We start from the raw sequence: 20,237 nt of genomic DNA, 5'->3' as shown, positions 1-20,237 counted from the left end.
ATTATCACTCCGCTCTGCTGATGCCGTGTGTGAAGCACAGCACGCCTGTGTGTGTGTGTGTGTGTGTGTGTGTGTGTGTGTGTGTGTGTGTGTGTGTTTGTTTCCTCGCTTGTGTACCTGCTAACTGGCTTCCCTGTAATTTTCCTTCCAGTAGAAATACTTTTTTAATTTGGTCTGCAGTTAATGAAGTCATAAGTCTGTGTAGCTGGCTGTCTGATGCCTTTGTTCCTTGTAATTAGCTTTTCTTTCCCTCTTTTTATGTTTATTGCCTTAGAAATGTGGGAGTTATTTAAATTATTTGTCTCTTAAACCACAGTGAAGCTTAAAACTTCAGCGCCTTGCTGAACTGCTGATCACCATTCATTTTTTCACTTTTTCTTTTTTTTTGTCTTATACTTCAGTGTATTTTATTGATATTTCATGCAATACACCAGCACAGCCTAAAGCTGAGAAGTGGATTCATGTTTTTTCCAAATAAAAGTCTGAAAAGTGCGGTGTGCTTTTTTTCCATTCACACCCTTAAATAAAGTCTTAAATAAAATTTCCTCCCTGCATCATCTAATTGAAGTCAAGTTTATTTGTATGGCAGATTTCAGCAGCAAGGCAGTTCAAAGTGCTTTACACTATAAAAACATAATACAGAAACCAATTATGGCACAAATAATAAACAGCAAAATTAAGCAAATATACACCAAATATTATGAGTAAAAAATAATTCAGTTCAAAAGTATTTTATTAATATCAAAGGAATATTAATTGTTGTTGTATCTCATATTAATTCAGATTAATAACAAAGAGTTATTGTAGATATTTTAGATATTTTTACCTCGGATTTAAAGGAACTCAGTGTTTCAGCTGGTTTGCAGTTTTCTTTGGTACTTTTTAAAAACGGTGGCCACTTATCCATCTACTGTTAAAATGATATCTGATGATTGATAAAACAAATTGGAAGCATTTTATTATGACTCAACGTTTCTTTGATATCTGAGTTTTATTTTATTTTTATTTATTTTTTCCATTTTTTTTGCAACACTTTTCGCTGTATTTTATTTTTTATTTTCAGTTTTGTATTGTATTATTGTATATTAGCATATTTACACTGCAAAAACACAAAATCCTACCTTGTAATTTGGGTCCAGTTTCTAGTGCAAATATATTAATAAACTTGAAATAAGACAAATTAATTTAAAAGTAACTTTCTGAATGACATACAGGCTTGTTTTAAGTAAATAACTCCTTAATATTGATGAAAAGTTTCTAGTTCCAGTGGCAGATAAATTAACGTATAATGTGGGAAAATGTTTTGCTATAAATGAAATAATCCGCCAGTGGATATATTAAATATGAAGGAATTATTTACTTCAATTAAGTCTCTATCTTGCCGAAATGTTACTTTTAAGTTAGTTTGTATTATTTAAAGTACGCTAAGATATTTGCATTATGAACTGGACCAAAGTTACTTTATAAGATGTTCTGTTTTTGTAGTGTAGACAGAATCATTCTTTCCATTGTCCTAAACACCTGGATTAATGTAACATATGAAGATTAAACTCAAGTTTGAGTTTAATAAACATTTTTTAATGTGATGATTCTGGAGTAAAAGCTGCATTTTTCTGAATCTTCTCTCTGAATCGTTTAAAGACGTTTTCACTCCGTAAACGTGGAGGATGCTGCACAGAAAGTCACGTTTCCTCGTGCGTAACTGTTGACCTTACCTAACATGTTCCATATCTTTTTAATTACTTAATTTTTCCCCTCTACACAAAAGTAAGTGTGACTCAGGCTAAATAAATAATGAATATTTGACAGGCATGACATGCTAAGGATAAGATTTGCCCATTTATGGTTTGCAGCCTCTTGCAGGCTCTGTGAAGTAAAGGACTTGCCTCCAGGACATCCCAGGCCAAAAGGTCCCAGAAAAGGTCAAGCTGATCTGGAAAAGCAGTTCATGGTGTAAAGAGCAGCGTGGGCTGCTTGCTGCTACAGAAATGTTTGTCCTCTGGCGCTTTAAGTCTTCTTCCATCATCTTTATAACCAGTCATTTGATGATGACGCATCCAGGAAATGGCAGCAGCGTCGTGTGTCATACGAGGTGAAGTATTTTCAGAACGGCAGGAAAAAAATTACTGTACTTTACTGTGCTTCACATTTACCCAAGTTAATCCAAGCTAACAGTTAGCCATGCTAATTATGACCTAGCATTGGTTTGTAGCCTTCCTTTGTAAAAAGAAACAGGAAAAACAGAGCAACCATGTTAGCGCCCTGATTAGCCTTCCTGCTGTCTGCTGCAGCCTGATCAAACCGCCACGTCATATAAAATAGTTTCTTTTTAAATAGGTTTGCTCATCTATCCAGTGGTGGGCACTCTGCTGCTAATGGCTGAACTAATTTTTCTGTTCAGCAGTTTAGCATTTTTGCCAACTTTGACAATGTGTAGCGGACTTAGCTTAGCGTGAATTCATTTTTCTGGATGCGCTAATCAGTTTACGTCACGTAAACAAAATGAAATGAAGCAAAGCTGAAACCTCAGTGAAAATTTCCTCTCCACTGTCCCTCCATCACAGTTGGGTGGCAACAACTTACATTTTCTCAATTACATTGAGTAACTTTCGGAGTATTTTCACTGCGCTGTACTTTTTACTTTTACTTGAGTAATTTTATTATGAAGTGTCTCTTCTCTTGTGTAATTTTTGTGTTTTTTTGCCCCTGTGTGTGAAACAGCCCCAAACTCTCCCGTGCTGCTTTTGGTGTTTTTGTTGGCGATCTCCGACCATGAACACATCTGGGGAGTTTTCAGTTGACCTGACCTTCATGTTTCTGGACTGTGGGAGGAAGCCGGAGTACCCGGAGAGAACCCACCATGCAGAGAGACCCGGGCCAGGAATCGAACCCAGAACCTTCTTGGTGCAAGGCAACAACTGCACCACTGTGCAGCCCCCGTTTTTGTTCACATTTCATAATTTTTTTATTCACAGAAACTGAGTTGGGAAATTTTTCGTTTTTCTTTATTTTTTTGTCATTTTGGTCCTTAAAATACCAGAATTTCCACTTAAGTTTACATTTTGGCCCATCTGATGATGTAATTTTTAAATATTAATTGATTGATACTGTAAGTACTTGAGCAGACTTTTTACCAAATTCATTTTCACTCTTGAGTAATTTCTTGTTCGGCTACGTTTTACTTTTCCGTGAGTGGATCTCTGGCTCCTCTGCGTGTGAAGCCCGTTTCTTCCTGTCCGTATCTTTCTCTCCTGGTTTCTGTCCATAATGAGCATTTCCTCCTCACCCCCGCCACCTATTCTCTCGCTTCCTCCCCTCCTCCTCTCTTCCTTCGCTCCCCTTTCTTCCCCTCCACTCGGTGAGCTGAATTGGAGAAGCTTATCGCCTAGCAACCACAATTAAAGTACAACAAGTCAGTGGCAGTTGCAGCCACCAACCAAGCTTTCGCAAAGCCTTCGTACAACCGGCAGCTTTGGACAGAAAGCAGGGAAGCACGGGGCAGGCAGGAATGGGGCTGAAGTTGAACAGGTGAGCAGCAGTTGGAGTTGAGGCTGAAGCGACGCGCTGAGGACTTTAGGGGAGGCGTTGGATTTAACAGGTATGTCTGCTGGAAGCGGTGAATCCTGACTATGCCGTGTTGTGAGCTCTGGAGTCCTGTGCGGGTTTAACTCTGTGTGTGTTTGTTTTTTTGTTTGTTTTGTGTGGAGCAACCTCACGCTGAGGAGGATTAATGCTTTTCGAAGCTTCACCCAGAAAAACGGCTTATAGTTTACCAATCAGTGTGATTTCACAGCTGCAGAGGAATGCCAAGTTTGTGGTGGAGCCACCTGCCTCCATGATGCACAGAGTGAAACTGATCTGATGGATTCACTGGGCGCCAGCCTAAAACATTTGTTCCCTCTGCATTACTAACAGTGGCTGTTTCTGTAAAACAAACGTTTTATACTCTACAAAGTTCAGATTTACTGTTCGAATGACGGATTTTTCTGAAAAAGTCTGTGAATAATATTTGATACACTTCTTGCTCTGATTAAAACAAACTGCAGGCATCACCTTTTGCTCTATGGCCTGTCAATAATCAATAAATCAATAAGTCAATTAATTGCATGACAAACTGAAACAAACAGTTATTTCCATTGGCATGATTGATCATTTATCTCTTTTTCTCTCTTTCTACCAAAAACTGGATGATAAACTTTTCAGTCTTGTGTTTTGGTCTCAACCAGCTCTTATTTTGAAGGGCAGTTTTGTTTACAAAGACTTCAAAATTCATGTTATTTGTTGTTTTGTTTATTTTAGATATTTAAAGTGTCTTCCAGTTCCAGTGTTAAATGTCCATTAGATTTAAAGTTTACTGATCTTTGACAAAGTTTTCTTGCGTTATTTTGCCATTTACTCACGTAAAAATGGTCTCAAAACAACAATATTATAGTTTATCGCAATAACTTCTGGGACAATTTATCGTCCAGTAAAATTTGTTACCATGACAACCCTGTGCAGGACTTTATAAATGTGTTACAACGTATTTATTTTTTTAATTTATTCCTGTTTGGGCCGATCAGCTCTACAGAGGCTCTGATGAAACCAGAATAAATCTAAGAGTTCAGTCAGTCTGAACAAACGCTGCTCTGCCTAAAGGCGCCAGTCTAAGTTCATTTGAAGTGAACTCTGCTGCGGTTTGGAGGCCTATGTGAACGCCAAGCGGACTGTAGATGCTCCAAAAGCAGGAAGTGGACTACAGTGCAGGGCATTCTGGGTAAATACAATCAAAACAAATGCGTTAGCTTAGCGCTAGCAGGAGAAATGGCACGTGACCTTTTGCTAAAACAAAAACATAAAAATCGTACGACTGCTAAAATAATTTCAGTTTACATTTTGTGAAGGAGAACGTTGTGCTCGGTGTCTTCAGAGGTTTTGTGTAATTTTCTTGGTGCAGCAAATCAAAGGATTTGGTTGGTTTGTGAAAGAGAATCACTTTGTTGCTGGAAACCATCTTGATAATTGAGACACAATTGTCAGTATTGTCTGTAACAACATACTCTGTCCTGATCAAATTATGAGCCTGTGAGATGTAGAGCAGGAAAGACCTGACGTTTAGGAAGGAGTAAAACCTTCCACACTCTGGGCCAGAGACCTGAAGCTAAAGGCTCAGTTACCTCCTCATGCAGTCAGAGTCTCTAGAGCTCCAGTATTTACCTAAATATTTGATTCAGGTGAGCTGAAGCAGAGACTTTTCCTTTAGTGACTGATATCAAGCATCAAATGACAGCAAACGGCAGCAAAACTGGACATTTTATTTAGGGATCTCCTCAGTTTTTCTCCTTACAGATAATATCTTATTAGTAATTACATAAAATTGGAAAAGCTTGTTTGTATTTCAGACCATTTTAAGTACTTAAAGTAATAACTTTGGCAACATGTTGGTAGCCAAACGTGTCTGTGTTCAGATATTTTTAGTGTTGCTAAAGGCAAAGGTGATTTTTTTTTAAACTTTTCTAATCAATGTTGAAAATTAAAAAAACTACAACGAACAATTTAACTGAGAATGTTTGACACTGACACAAAGATGTATTTGCTCATAATTGCACTTCCACCAGTGTGATCCTAAAGTATTGCTAAAATGTTGATCCTGATCATTAATTCTGCCTAATAGAGCTTCCAGAAATAGTCCTTCCCCCCTGCAGGCTTCTCTGTCGAATGAAGCCGGGCCGCCTGCCGTCCTCGCTCTGAGGGAGCGTGGTAATACCTGAGGAGACGGTGGGGGAGCTGCTGGGGTAAAAGGTCACCATATCCTCCCCCCGCCAGGAGCCTGAAGCCATATGAAGAGGCTGTATATGCGCTTAGAAGTCAGGTCCTGGTTAAAATGTCAACTCATCGCTCACATAAAAGCCGCGCTTAAAACGCCAGAGTAACATCTTTCTGTTCAAAATGTCACAGAGTGACTGACATGAAAGCGCCGACCGTCGTCTCTGATGTCCAGTTTGACTGAAGCATCTCTGGCTGTTTGAAGTCTCTGGAGTTTCCACCAATTATTGCAATAAAACCAAACGGAAAACAGAAAGAAAATGTGTTCTTCCATGAGGACAGGTATCCCCACAGCATGATCTCACTTCCTCTGTGTGTCCTCTACATGGTTTGTATCAAACTGAAAATCGACTCTCATGAAGGCCAGATTTGGTCGGTGCATGACTGGTAGACTTTCCCGTCTTACCTAAATGTTTCTGCAGCTCCTAAAGCTAATTGGTTTCTGGATTTTATTTAGGGGGAATCAGAGTAACGGAATCTGAATCGACTTTAAGATTTTAATTTTTAAAATGTGTTTTGTTGGTCTGCCACATAAAGCACAGCCCAAAAAACACCCAGCTGTGTTTTTTTTTGGCAATAACTTAAAGTTTTTTGGTGTCTGAAAAATGAACATTCTGAATGTTAAGTCACATTCAACAAACTTCGTTACCTAGCAACCCCAGCCCGTTGCCTAGCAACGCAACCAAATCTCCAGCATGTTTGTTTAGCTGGTTTTATACGCTGTACAATGGCTGCTGGAAAAAACAAAAGTGTTTTGTTGTTGACTTACCATCCAGAAACCTCTTGTTGCATTACTTTTGGTTGTGTAGGAGGCTCCACTTCTGCTTTTCAAAGATGTGCAGTGTAAACATTGAGTTGGGGGCGTGGCCAGCAGCAGCTTATTTGGATTTAAAGTGACAGGACACCCTAAAACAACTCAAAATAGGCAGAATTGAAATGTCATTATCTAAGAACAATTTAGTGGAAAAAAAAAAAAAAAGAAATGGNTTTTTTTGGCAATAACTTAAAGTTTTTTGGTGTCTGGAAAATGAACATTCTGAATGTTAAGTCACATTCAACAAACTTTGTTACCTAGCAACCCCAGCCCGTTGCCTAGCAACGCAACCAAATCTCCAGCATGTTTGTTTAGCTGGTTTTATACGCTGTACAATGGCTACTGGAAAAAACAAAAGTGTTTTGTTGTTGACTTACCATCCAGAAACCTCTTGTTGCATTATTTTTGGTTGTGTAGGAGGCTCCACTTCTGCTTTTCAAAGATGTGCTGTGTAAACGTTGAGTTGGGGGCGTGGCCAGCAGCAGCTTATTTGGATTTAAAGTGACAGGACACCCTAAAACAACTCAAAATAGGCAGAATTGAATTCTCGTTATCTAAGAACAATTTAGTGCAAAATAAAAAAAAAAAGTAATGGACGTGTTTTGTATTGCCCATATACCTATCTTCACCTTTATGGGTTATCAATATGTCTGCGAAGTACCGGATACAGATTAACCTTGAGATGAAGGATCCCAGCCCACTGGCACCATTCGGTTTTACTGTTAGCGTTAGCTTACGGTTGGGAGTGATTGACAGAACTGGCTGTTTCCCCTCGCAGCAGGCTTCATGCCCGAGCTGAGTCCCAAGACGCTGCTGACGTTCGGGTTCGGGTTCGGCGTTGACACGTGTTCGTCCCAAATGGTGAAGATGCGTACGTGTGTGTGCATACACTCTGCTGTGGCACCGCTGAGCATCTCAGGAAGATGTGGACGGCGTCGGCAGCTCCGTTGGTTTACTGCCACCTCTCCGTTTGGGTGTATTTTTGGGTGGCTTGTGCCCTGAAGGTTGCTCTCCCTTTGGAGGGAAGAATCTGAATGTCCCCTGTTGAGCAGCGCCTGCAGGAACGATCAGTTTCAAACTGATGCTTTCTGAACTCAGAGGACTTTACCTCCAGGAAAAAAGGCTTTTAAAAATACCCCTCACTCTCCCTTCCTTTTAAACACAAACATACAGCTGCACAGTTCCCGCTTTGCATGCAGGTAGTCACCAGCCAGTCCTCTGAACCTCCTGAACCGTCAGAGCTGGGAACTCTTGAAGGCTTTTCTGTAAGCTCCTGATGATGGAAAACTAGAATGCATTCCTTTGTTATTCTAATGAACAATCTTCTTCTCTTTCTTTTTAGAGTTTGGGCTCCGCAGACCGAAAAGAAAACCAGCAGAAGAGGTAAGTCTCTTTAATTTAACCGCCTCTTCATCAGGGATTCATAATGAACGGCTGTTTGTCTGCATGCAGTTCAGTAGTAGCTGGTTAAATTTACATTTACTTGAAAAACATTTTCCCCTTCTGGAATATTTTTACCACACTGTACTTTTTACTTTTACTTGGGTAATTTTATTATGAAGTATTTCTAAAATTTCTGGATTTTCTCCGTACTGGATGAAAAACAAATCAAAACTTCACAGTTAAAGTTTCATCAGTTTTATATTGAAAGAAACTGATTTGGAAAAATTTCCTTTTGCTTGATTTTGTTATTTTGTTTTTATTTATATGCATAATTTTCATTTTGGTCCAATTTTTAAATATCAAATGATTAATAATTTGATGAGTTATCAGAACTTGAGTCGACGTTTCACCAAATACTTTCTTACTCCTGAGTAACTTTTTACTTTTACTTGAGTAAACCTTTTGGCTGCTCTCCCCACCAGGTTAGAAAATCCAGTTATTAGAAATAACTCGTCATTATTGATGCACCTCATTGCAGCCGTTTTCCGTCTGTTTTCTGGATGTTGTAATTAAAGTCCGTATTGAGCTCAGTGCTTTTATTCTGCTCTGTTCCTTTAAGCTGCTCACTTGAAACTTTGACCTTATTCCTCTGTGTGCAAATGTAATCAAATTTCCATGTTTGTGTGTGTTTGAAACACAAGTTGGATTATGAGCCATAATCCAGTCTGCAGCGGTAATTCCTCTCCGGCATTCTGGTTTTCACAGCGCTCCACTATGTGGACTGACAGGAACCACAAAAATAAATAAAAATGAAAATGATGTTTGAACTCATAAAAGAATTATATAAGTCTGCTAATTCTGAACTGGAAGCATGTCTGCATACGGCTGCACACTTAATGAACACAAACGGGTCCACTTTTAGATTCACGTTTGTTTACCAGTAAAGTAAATCAACATCTTTGCACACAATGCATGACTCTGCATGTATTTCTTTTCAAGTTTAGTTTTATTCTGAAAAGAAATAAAACCAAATCTGGCAGAATTACCAGATTTGGATCCAAGTGAACCAAATCAATAAATTGAAATTTCACCAAAAAGTTGTTTTATGTGAACTTTATAAAACCTAACATATCACACTCATTTCACAGAGAAATTTTAAACCTTTTGTTTATTTTGATGGTTATGAAACAACCATCAGCTGTTTTTTTTACAGCTGATAAAAAACAAAACAAAACACAAATTCAGTTTCATTTGGAATATTAAAAAGTTTGTCCACAACTTAAAACATGAACTCAGGTAATCCTCATAAGGCTTTGGTTATGTTATCCCTGTTACAACTGGCCACAGTTTTTTCTTCCACTCAACTTTCCATCAACATGTTTGGGTTTAGATCTCTGGCAGCTTGTTTAGCAAGAACCTTCTATGGCTTTTCATCTTTCTGGACAATGCAACGTCACTGCAAAACATACATCTTACCAAGTATCTTTTGGTAAAGTTTCTTGTGCAAATATCTTAGTTTTGTCTTTTCCAAGTTTACCAACTTATAAGTCATTTTTCAGCAAGACATACACACTTGTTTTAAGTAAATAATTCCTAAACGTTGATGAAAAAGTTCTAGTTCAGATACATTATCTTACGGGAAAAGTGAAATAATCTGCCAGTGGAACTAGAACTTTGATCAATATTAAGGAATTATTTACTTAAACCTCTTCATCTCGCTACAAAGCTTTAAGTTAGTTTATCTTGTGTCAGGTGTACTAAGACATTTGTACTGGAAACTAAACCAAAAATACTTGGTCACATTTTGTGTTTTTGCAGTGATTATGCACAGAAGAGAAATATCTTGTTTATTTATTAAACTCTTTTAAGCCAAATTTTATTTGATTAAATCAGTTTGATGATTTTAACTCACTGATTTTCTTTAAAAGAGTTTCTTTTCCTCCCATCTTCCTTCCGTTTCTGGTCAAGTTCAGCCAGGTTTGCATGAGCACATAATGCACGTCGACGTTTCTGAGTTTATCATATGTAATTTTTAAGTTAAACACAAAAAGCCGCCTTGCAATCGAGCTCAATCTGTTGATGCATTGAGTAAAAATGTGACGGTGCGAGCCGTGTTTATCTGGTCTCCGGGTTACGTTCGGTGTGCCTGGATGTGATGTGGAGGCTGTCGACCGGTGCGCTCCGTTCTGTATGAAGACGCCTCAGGATGAGGCATGAGTATCGTTTTCTGGCACAGTGAGCGCTCGGTGTGCCGGAGTCAGAGACATCTGTTGCCAGGAGACAAGCAGCCATGGTGGAGAAAATGACAAGTAACAGCAGCGTGGCTGGGAATAAATGAGATGTTCACGCCACTACATACAGACTTAAAATGGCACGATCATGTGAGAGCGAGGGCCTGAGCACAGCCCTACTATAGAGAGTAATATGTGAGTACATATTCACGTGTTTACTTGGCGTCAGAAAGGAGAATCAACGAGGCTTGGCTGGAGTTTACGTTACGCATGTCAACATCAGGAACATTATTCACTTAAAGCTGGATATCTTAGTATGACATCAACACGCATCGTTCAGACAGGGCGCCACGTATTTTCTGCCTTTCTGCTATTTTTAGAGTCAAAAACACGTCAACAGTTGAAACATGAATAAATCCTAATCTGCTTTTCCATTGTTTTAAGATTAGTAATCTTAAAACAATTTTACAGCACAGAAAACGCCTCTAGAGTGTCGTGATCTGTGTTTCTGTGTGTTTATTTTTGAGTTCTTCTGTGTTCAGTCCTGTTTTCCCTGTGTAGTCCTGTTCCCTGAGTCTCTGTCCTCCCTGTTGATTGCTCCCCAGGTGTGTCGTATCCCCCTGATTACCCTGTGTGTATTTAGCCCCACCTGTTGTCTGTGTTCCTTGTCAGATCCTCGTCATTTGTAACTGTTTCCCTGTGCCGTCGTGTCCCACCGTCGTGTCTCACGTCTGTGTTCTGTTCCTGTGCTGCCAGTGATCTTCTGTTGTTCCCCCTGGTTTGTCATTAAATTCATCATTTTCACCTTCATCCTGGCTGCCTGCGTCTCATCTCACCTCACCAAACCCTGAACCATGACATTGACATGTAATTTGACAGGTAAAAATAGTTCTGGTCGGACCAGAATTATTTGCCTGATGGTGGAGGCTGGTATAAATCTATTTACATGTCATTACATGGACTTATATAAAGTTTTATACATTTTCTTTTCTTATATTTATTATTGTTTTTATTCTTTAGACATCAGGTTGGCTTAGAATGATTCCGAATAATGAATGACCTGGTGCTGTTACATGTCAATCATCAGATGACAGGGGGGGCACTGGCCCCCTGGCGCCCCCTCTGGCTCTGCCACTGCATATGGGGGAAAGGAGGGCTGACATATGGGTCCCATATGGGTTTGTCCGCAGGTTCCACGGTGGGCCCACATGGGTTTGCCCATGTAGGGCCACAGCTTACGTGGACCCTGTATGGGCCCTAAATGGCCAAACCCATGTGGGCCCACCGTGGAACCGGCGGACAAACCAATATGGGACCCATATGTCAGCCCTCCTTTCCCCCATATGGGGCCCACCTAGGCATGCTTGCAGGTAGGTTAATTAGACCAAACATGCACAGTGCGCTGCAAACCAATGCAGAACAATTAAACTTAACTCGCCCTGCGGTTTTAACAAATGGAGCTGGAGGGGTTCCCCTCCCGCCCACAAGGAGAGCGGCGCTCAGAAGCGCAGCAGACGTAACACCCGTCCGTTTCGGGGAAGTGAAACCACACAAAAATCCTCATAAAAGCGCACGGACAGCGCACAGGGTAAAAAAAGTTCAATTGATTGGTTTGGATCCGACAGATTCAACTGACTGAACTAGTGCAGATTTCTCTGTAGATGCGAACCAGGAGGAATTTGTGAGGCGCTGTGCGGCTGGTAATTTAAGTNCAAAGGGAAATCAGGGGAAACAGCTGGGAACAATCACGGATTAGACGCGACATATTGACCAATAAACACACAGAAAACCAAATACTCACGGTGCTGTGTGGTTGAAGCAGGGCCAAAGTTCAGGCAGAAGCTTCGGATTCACAGGATGAACATTTAAAGAGAATTTATTATGCAAAACTTACATTTTACGACTTTTTGTTCTTCAATTTGGGTCACAACTGCTTCTAAAAACAACCAAGACGCTTTAAAGAAAAACATTTTTTGACAATAACTTAATGTTTTTTGGAGTCCAGTAAATGAACCGTTTCCTAAACTTCCCGATTGTTAAGTCACATTTGACAGGCACTGTGCCGTTACCTAGCAACCAAAACTGAGCCCAGTCCTGTTACCTAGCAACCAGAACTAAGCTCAGTCCTGTTACCTAGCAACCAGAACTGAGCTCAGTCCTGTTACCTAGCAACCCGAACAGAGCTCCAGCACATTTGATCAGCTGTACAATGGCAGCTGGAAAAGACATGTTTTGTTATTGACTTACCATCCAAAAACCACCTGGTGTATTCTTCTTCATTGTGCTGGAGACTCCACTTATGCTTTTCTAATATGTGCATCTGTAGGTAGACATTTTCACATGCAAGTGTAAACATTGAGTTGGGGGTGTGGCCAGCAGCAGCTTATTTGCATTTAAAGTGACAGCGGTCTTCAGAAGAAAAACAAAACATTTATACAGCTGTGAAGTTAAACCCTTAAAACAAAAACACCAAGTCATTGTGTGTGACCAAGTGAGACTTTCAGCTGCTTCCGTTCACTGCCTTTATGTTTTACACACCGACTGTGTTAACTCATCACAGTGAGACGAGTTTGAATTACAGGAACCGTGCGACAAAACTTCAGTTGGCTTTGAATTTGTGGCATTTTACTTTAACAGTTATTAAACCTTGGGACAGAAAACCAGATCATGCAAAAGATGAAGTTCAGACTTCCTGAGTGGCTTTTCAAAACTAACTTTTTAGGGTTAAGTAATGAAATTGTTGAACTCCAGTTGTCTGTAAATCCATTCTATAAAGTAAAAGTCAGTCATTTGGGCTCATTTCGTCCCTCTACATTTTGCAAACACACTTTACTTTTGCACCATGTTGTTTTTCTGTTTTATAGCTGAAACCTTCTTGAACGTTCCAGTTTTTTCTCATTAAAGTTTCTGTTACTTAGAGCATGTTGTTAGTTTACCGTCATGTTTTCGTATGACTGAATCATTTTTCCCTCTCAGCAGTAGCTGCTTGTTGCTGTGGTTACCAGTGACACATAAACCAAAGGCCTCCACAATAATCCATGCTATAATGTTCGTGACATCACCGATTCTGTGATATTTTATTCAGTCTGTAGCCAACAGAGGCTTTGACTAGTCAACCACAGCGGTTGAGCTGCTCTGTTTTTGTCTCTTTTTTTCTTACTTTTCAGCTTTAATTAGAAACAAGCAGAGCGATAAACTCTGAATCCAAGTAGGCAGAGATGCAGATGGAGGACCCACCGCATCAACACAGAGAAATAGTTGAATCTAGAAATGAGATAATAGGGATTTCTTACTGTTCCCACTGTCTGATTAGTAACACATTTTTTCATTTCCCAGCTTTCATCTCGTTTCTTTTCCAGATTTCTGAGATCTCAGTGTAAACAAACATCGAGGAGTATTTACAATAGTGGTAATAGCGGTAGCAGAGGGAGCTAGCTCAGCGGGGAGAGTGGACCGCCGCTGGCCCTCTCTCAAGACTTTTTATTTTTTGTGTGGCTTTGGTAAGCACAGCAGATCTCAACAACAAAGGGTGTTTTTTTAGGGCTTTATTGTTTATCTTGTGTTGGTTCATTACATGAAGATGGTACACTTATGTCAGCAAAATAAGTAACTGTGTGTGAGAGCATTTGTAATATTTGATGTGGCTTCAGGGACGCTGGGAGTCCAGAGACACACACCGCTTTCTAAAGCATCCACATCATTATGTGTGTGTTAGAAAACGAGCTCACTTTGCAGAACTTTTCAAAGTCTGACTTTCAGTGCAAACTTCACTCAGTTTGAACACTTAAACTCACATTCAACATTTTATACTCACTTTGATTTAAAGTAGTTTTCTATAATCTTCACAGCTATTTTGTTTTCATCAGAGGATATATAAACCGCTACATTAAGAGGAATCAACTCATTAGAAAAAAATCAACAGAATATACCGTAAAATCCCTGTAAAATACATTTATACCCCACATATATGTGAGATTTGTTTATGATTAATTTCTATAATTTATCAAATATTTGACAGCCAAAGGAAGGACCTCACAGTAGAGGAAACCAGAGATAAAGTGCATTAAAAATGCAAAATGCATATTTAAAACACAAAGCATTACATAAAAAAAGGAATATAAAATGAGAAATTCAAGCAAACATTCGGAAAATTCACAAAATGCTTTACTATGGCAGCGTGTCTCATGCCATTTGCTGTCTTTCATCTTTAGCCTCAGCAAATCCAGTTGAGTTTTAATGTTTAGCTTCACATAGTTGGGATAAAATACAACTTCTGCTTTTCTGGAGAAAGTTTTGACACATTCACTGGCTCAGTGTGGGATAATGGTCAAGTGGTGACACAGTAAAGTTTTACATTAAAAGCAGGTAAACCTGCAGTACTTCATAAGCAGAACTAGAGACAACATGTTGAATGAAAGGGACCCGAGAACGGAGCCGTGGGATTCCCCCCTCATTTCATCTCTTTTTGCTCTGATTTATATTTGGCCAAATAATTTAAAGTGGCCTTTGTCTTTAAAGTACAATCTACATTAAACAGCTTAACAGTGATGTGGGGAAAATAGTTTAGTTATGGTTAGAAAATAAATGAAACTTTCACACAAAGATTGATTTTGATAACTTTTTTCCACCCAATAACCAGAATTCTCATTTGGAAACTGTTTTATGTTTACTCAGGTCCTTTTTTATAACAAATGAAAACTCTTCAGTGTTTCTGAAGTAGGTTTTTGGTCTGTGTTCTCATGTTGATGTTAGAATTAATTTATAAATGCAGGTTGACAGCTTTACTGTGTTTTCTGTTTATCTGAAGACGACGATCCTCCTGTGTTTGGTTTCTAAGTAACGTTTCCAGTTATCTCATGAATTCTGCCGAAGTGAAAGCAAGCGAAAAGTTCCTCCGTCGGCCTCGCCCCTCCTCTCTCGGCGGCGCGGTTCTCCAGCAACAGCAACAGGCGCTAATAATTTACAGGCTTCTATGTGCTTCCAACTCCATTCAAGTTTAATTTCACTGCAAATCCATCATCTGTGTATCTTGCTGCGTGGAGTCAGCGTTACGCAACACATCAAACACAGCAGAGGACACAGAGGGAACGGTATCAAACCCGACACCGCAGGGAGCCAGCCGACATTGAAAAACTCCATCAAATGCGTCCCATATTTCTGTCTGCCTGACAAATTTTGTATGTGCCGACTTTGTGGAAAGCCAGAGTGAAATAATGATAGGAAGGCATGTGAAAAAGAAAATAAAGATGAAATGATGAGTGTGACTCAGAGACAAAGATGAAGGGGAATAAGGCGAGATGGAAATATCTCTGTTTACCAAAGTGGGTGGATGGGCAACATATGAGAAGACATGTGTGGGATGATAACAGAGTCCCTGCACTGGTAAAGTAACATTTCGTTAGATAATTGGCTCTTGATGATGATCCAGTTTGGTTTAGAGTTTGTTTTTAGGAACCGGCCTCCTGTCTCCGTCAGACGTCCGCTGGCCTGCAGAAAGCATCACAACCTTTAAGCTTTTCACATTGCATTAAACTGATACATCTTATATGACAGAGCAGCACACTGAAACCTGTTAAATGGAGGGCCCTCTTTACCATGATACCCCTAAATTAAAATCCAGTGCAATCAGAGTCGACTAATTTAACTTCTTGTTAGAGAACATTGGTGAATAAGCAGCTTCATGAAGACCAGGGAACGCAGCAGGGAGAAAGTGATGGGGACGTTTGTAGCAGCAACTCTATAACATGGTGGTGGCAGAATCATACTGTGGGGAAGCCGACAAAGCTTTTCAGATTTGGTGGGAAGACAGAGGAAGCTGAATCCAGTACAATCCTGGAAGAAAGTCTGTTGACTAGAGGTTCCCTTTCCATCGTGCCAACATGCTTAAATACAATTTATGTGTTAACATGGCCTAGTCAAAGTCTGGGTCTAAATACAATTGAGAATCTGCTTTAAGAAAATGCTTTAATTTAATTCAATACTTTATTTATTCCAAAGGGAAATTAAATGCTGTAACTCATATCTTCCAAGTGTCTCCAAAGAGTCGCTGTGGGCAGGAAGGATCTCTTGTAGCAGTCAGTGTTGCAACACATCTGAAGAAGCCTCTGACTGAAGACTGTTGCTGTATAAGTGTTTCATGACCGCCAAAACATGCTAAACTATGGTTTTCCACAGTAACGTCCTGGATGACTCCATTAGCTGTTGCTGAGCGCTGCTGATCCACCTCATTTGCTTTTGCTGCTCCTCTTAAAATTTTCTGAATGATTATAAATCCGGACAGAAAAACCCCAAAAGGAGATGATTTGAGCTTCTTTCTCCTCTCTCTGCTCTCTGGTCCGGCTCTGCATCCGTTTCACTTCTGGGCGTTTGGTGCATCTTTTTGTTGCTCCGCATAAAACAAGCAAACTTCCTCCAAATGTTGCAATCTGCAGTAAGGAGCATGTTTATTTTAGCATGCAGCAGAATGTTGTTGTGAAATAAACATGTTTTCACCCCCTTTAAATTATGATTTGTGTCATTCTCTGTCTCAGACTCTGCTCCAATAATAGGCTCATCAATTTAAGAAAAAAGTAGTGCCTGACATGTTGCGTAATGCCTGCTGTGCTGCTGCCTCTCATCGGGAACCCCAACAGATCGCTCCTCCTGCAATGCAGATAACATCACTTTATAACAACTGAGTGAAAATCTCATTAGCTTCTAGAAAAATCAGCGTGTTTTATTGCTGTGGAGCGAGTCCCAGTGAAATAAAGGCAACCTCTGTCTTGTAGGGAGACGTACAGGCAGACAGGGGTTTGGATGGAGATGGCGAGTGGAAAACAAGGTTTTCTTTGAGCCGATTTTAATTAGCAATGTTCATAGCTTGGCTGCCTCCTTTTATGATTGGAGCACTGAAAGCCTTTTTTGTGGACCTAATGAAATGCATCAAGAGTTAAAACTCTGCTTATGTTTATCTGTGTGGCTGAAGCATCGGCTCCTTCGCTGTGTGTCTGTTACGCTGGTGGGCAGCTTCCTTTGTCATAACACTCCCACTGGCAGCAACAGCAGAAATAAGAGACATGAAAGAGAAGCTCAGTTTTGTTTTGCCTTCTTTACAAAATAGTTGTTTTAGGTCGGCAGCCATAACTGCTGGATATTTGTCTGTCATGCTCATTATTTATTACATTGTATGTCCAGTAGTAATGTAGAATAGGAGCAGTAATTGAGGGCCTCCTAACCTCAGTCAGACCACATGAACAGTCGGAACGCGATGCTTTTATAACACAAATCACTTTGCATGATCTGAGAAGCAGCTCACTGTTCAGAATCCATCTGAGAAAACAGTCAGTCCCAAAGAGACATGTTTACAGTTTGGACTCTTATACCACATTTAATGTATTGCATAAACATAAAACACTCCTGCGTTTTTATATATATATATATATATATATATATATATATATGTATATATATATATATGATTTGCTTTTTACTGGTGGATGAACCAGAGTTGTAGGTGACCAGAGTGAAGGTGTGCAGGTCGAACCCGCCCACCATCATGCAGCCATTTTTCTTTGTGAAAACATCTTAATTCTCACAAAATAAGAAAAATCATAATTTTTCTTTTTCAAAAAGAAAAATTATGATTTTTCTTAATTTGTGAAAACATCTTAACTTCATCTTTGAACATCAGTTTTCAAGACTGGCCACAGATTCTCAGTAGCAGTTGGATCTGGACTTTGAATAGGCCATTTTAGCACATAAATATGCTTTGATCTGAATAAACTCGGTTATGTTCAGGATGGTTTCCTGCTGGAAGGTGAACCTCCACCCCAGGTTCAAACCTCCAGGTTTTCTTCCACCAGTCTGTTTGTGCAGGAAAGCAGGATCCCTCAGCATTATACTGCCACCACCATGTTTGGCCCTGTGTCTGTGGAGCAGTGCAGTGGTAGTTTTTCTCCACAGTGTTTGCATGAAGGCCTCATCTCATTTTTTAATAGCGTAAAAGTTTCTACATGTTGAGCAACGTGTATCATTTCCATCTTTACTCTGGAGAAAGCAGAAAGCACTTTTACTTTCCGAAACATTTATTTTGATCATGTGTAATTATTCAGTAAATTAAAATATTATTTGTTTGTCTGAAAATGAATTTATGTGAAAAATGTATTTTAACAAAGACGAAAATTGATTTTTCAATTTTGAAGCGTTTCCTAATAAATTGTTGAGCTGAGGTAAATGATACCATATCAAACAGTATTTTATTTTTTTAAATATACGTTTTTTGATAACTTATTGCCGAGTTACTTGCTACATTTTGAGGGCATAGATTTAATTTCAGATTATTGCCCTTTTAAAGTGTTTTAGTTCTGAAATGTGAACAATTGCTGCACTTTCATTCATTTCTTCTTTAGACTTTTTCAGTCATCTCTGTTAGAAACTAAACTGATGTATTTTTCTATTTTTAGATTTTGTTGTTGAATCCACCGTGGTTTTCATACGTCTGCCCATGAAACAGACGCCACATTTCAGTCTGACTCCGTTTCTAACTTTTTACAGTGCTTGATATGGGATGCTTGAACGTTTATAAAAAACGATTCTATAATTCATGACGATCATCAATGTTTGCTTTGTGAGAGCAGCAGTGGGTCTGCAGCTTTGTGCAGTGAGAGCGAGAACAATCGGTGCTTTAGCTGAGCTGCTGCACACGGATCCCTCTGAGCAGCTAATTGCTGTCATGGCGGTGAAACAGAGAGGGAAGGCAACATTAGGTGAGCTGTGAATGTTTGTGTGAAGGAAGGAGGGGGAATGTGAGAGAATTTCAACACTCCACCAAATCATCACACCAGCAGTTCACAGCTGACAAAGACGCGCTTGTGTTGCAAAACTCCGGAAAGTTACAGGCGCTGCTAAAATCATATCAGCCCTGATAAGCAGCAGAAATATATTGTTTTGAGATTGGTTATCACATCTTATTTGGTGATTGAACACCATGCAGCTCCAGTCAGAACAAAATGAATGCCTGAAGCTTGGAGGGAGTCATGACAGAGTCTGTATGGTGGCCCAGAAGGACCAGCAGAATGCAAAAGCCACAACAGAAGTTGTGCTGAAGTGGAAGTGACAGCGTAAGTTTCATTTGAGCCGAACTTATGCTGTGGCTCCTGCATTTTGTCAAACTTTCTGGGCTTCTGCAGGTTTTAGCTCTTTAACAGGAGCATGTTTCAGATTTTACTATTAAAAAACACAGCAACGGTAAGTAACTTTATGTACGTTTAAAATTTACACAAGACTACATTTGTGGAACAATCTTTACCAGAAAATAGTTCAGAAAGGTTACATATTGCATGTATGAATTAAATGTTTTTTAACCTCAATCATTTAGCAGAAATGTTTATCAGTATCAACTCTGATTCCTTTCTTATCTATGAAGACACATCAGGCAGGGAATTAGTAACAGAATGACAAATTAAGCTGTTAAATGATGTCCAACACTTTGCCTTACAAAGTTGTTTGGTTTGGTTCATCACAGTAACAACCTTCAGCGGTTAGGAGATTTTTTTCCTGTGTAATAAATGAAATAATCTGAACCAGAGCGTTTTCTTCAGTATTAAGGAATTATTGACTCAAAATAAGCTCCTATCTTGCTGAAAAGCCGCTTGTGAGTTTTGTCTTTTTTCAAGCGTTCTTGCATGTTTGCACCAAACGTTTGACCAAATTTACTCGGTGTGTTTTTACAGTGTAAAGTTCTGATTTCCTTGTACAAAAACGTTATTTTGTTACAGTTTCATATTGAATAAACTTGCCCAGATGTGGAAGATATGCTTTTCCCTCCTGTCTCAATTACATTTGGAAGATTTATCTTTTGTTTTACTGATTTCCTGAACTGAGGTCAGCAGCAGGAAATAAAAGCAAATCCAGTTCTGCTGGGAGAGAGTGATTCACCAGGACACCCTGAGTGGGCTTCCAAGAAGATTTGATCATCCTGCTGTGTGTGTGTGTGTGTGTGTGTGTGTGTGTGTGTGTGTGTGTGT

At 39.5% G+C, this 20,237-nt stretch overlaps 1 protein-coding gene across 3 annotated transcripts in view; it reads left to right on the top strand.

Annotated features, from left to right (window-relative positions):
* ankfn1b (ankyrin repeat and fibronectin type III domain containing 1b) overlaps positions 1-20,237 on the top strand; it is a 185,559-nt gene that overhangs the window by 101,412 nt on the left and 63,910 nt on the right. For 2 of the 3 annotated variants that reach the window (XM_007571506.2, XM_016681439.1), the window contains one exon: positions 7,962-8,002. In XM_007571506.2, coding sequence (XP_007571568.1) covers positions 7,962-8,002 — 41 coding nt within the window. Of the gene's footprint in view, positions 1-3,389; positions 3,599-7,961; positions 8,003-20,237 lie in introns of those variants that run through there. The other variant, XM_016681440.1, reaches the window with a different exon arrangement.

This window comes from Poecilia formosa, unplaced genomic scaffold (genome assembly GCF_000485575.1).
Source record: "Poecilia formosa unplaced genomic scaffold, Poecilia_formosa-5.1.2 Scaffold281, whole genome shotgun sequence".
NCBI classification, from domain to species: Eukaryota; Metazoa; Chordata; class Actinopteri; order Cyprinodontiformes; family Poeciliidae; genus Poecilia; species Poecilia formosa.
The sequence above is the reverse complement of the archived record's forward strand: the minus strand, read 5'-3'. Positions and strand labels throughout refer to the sequence as shown.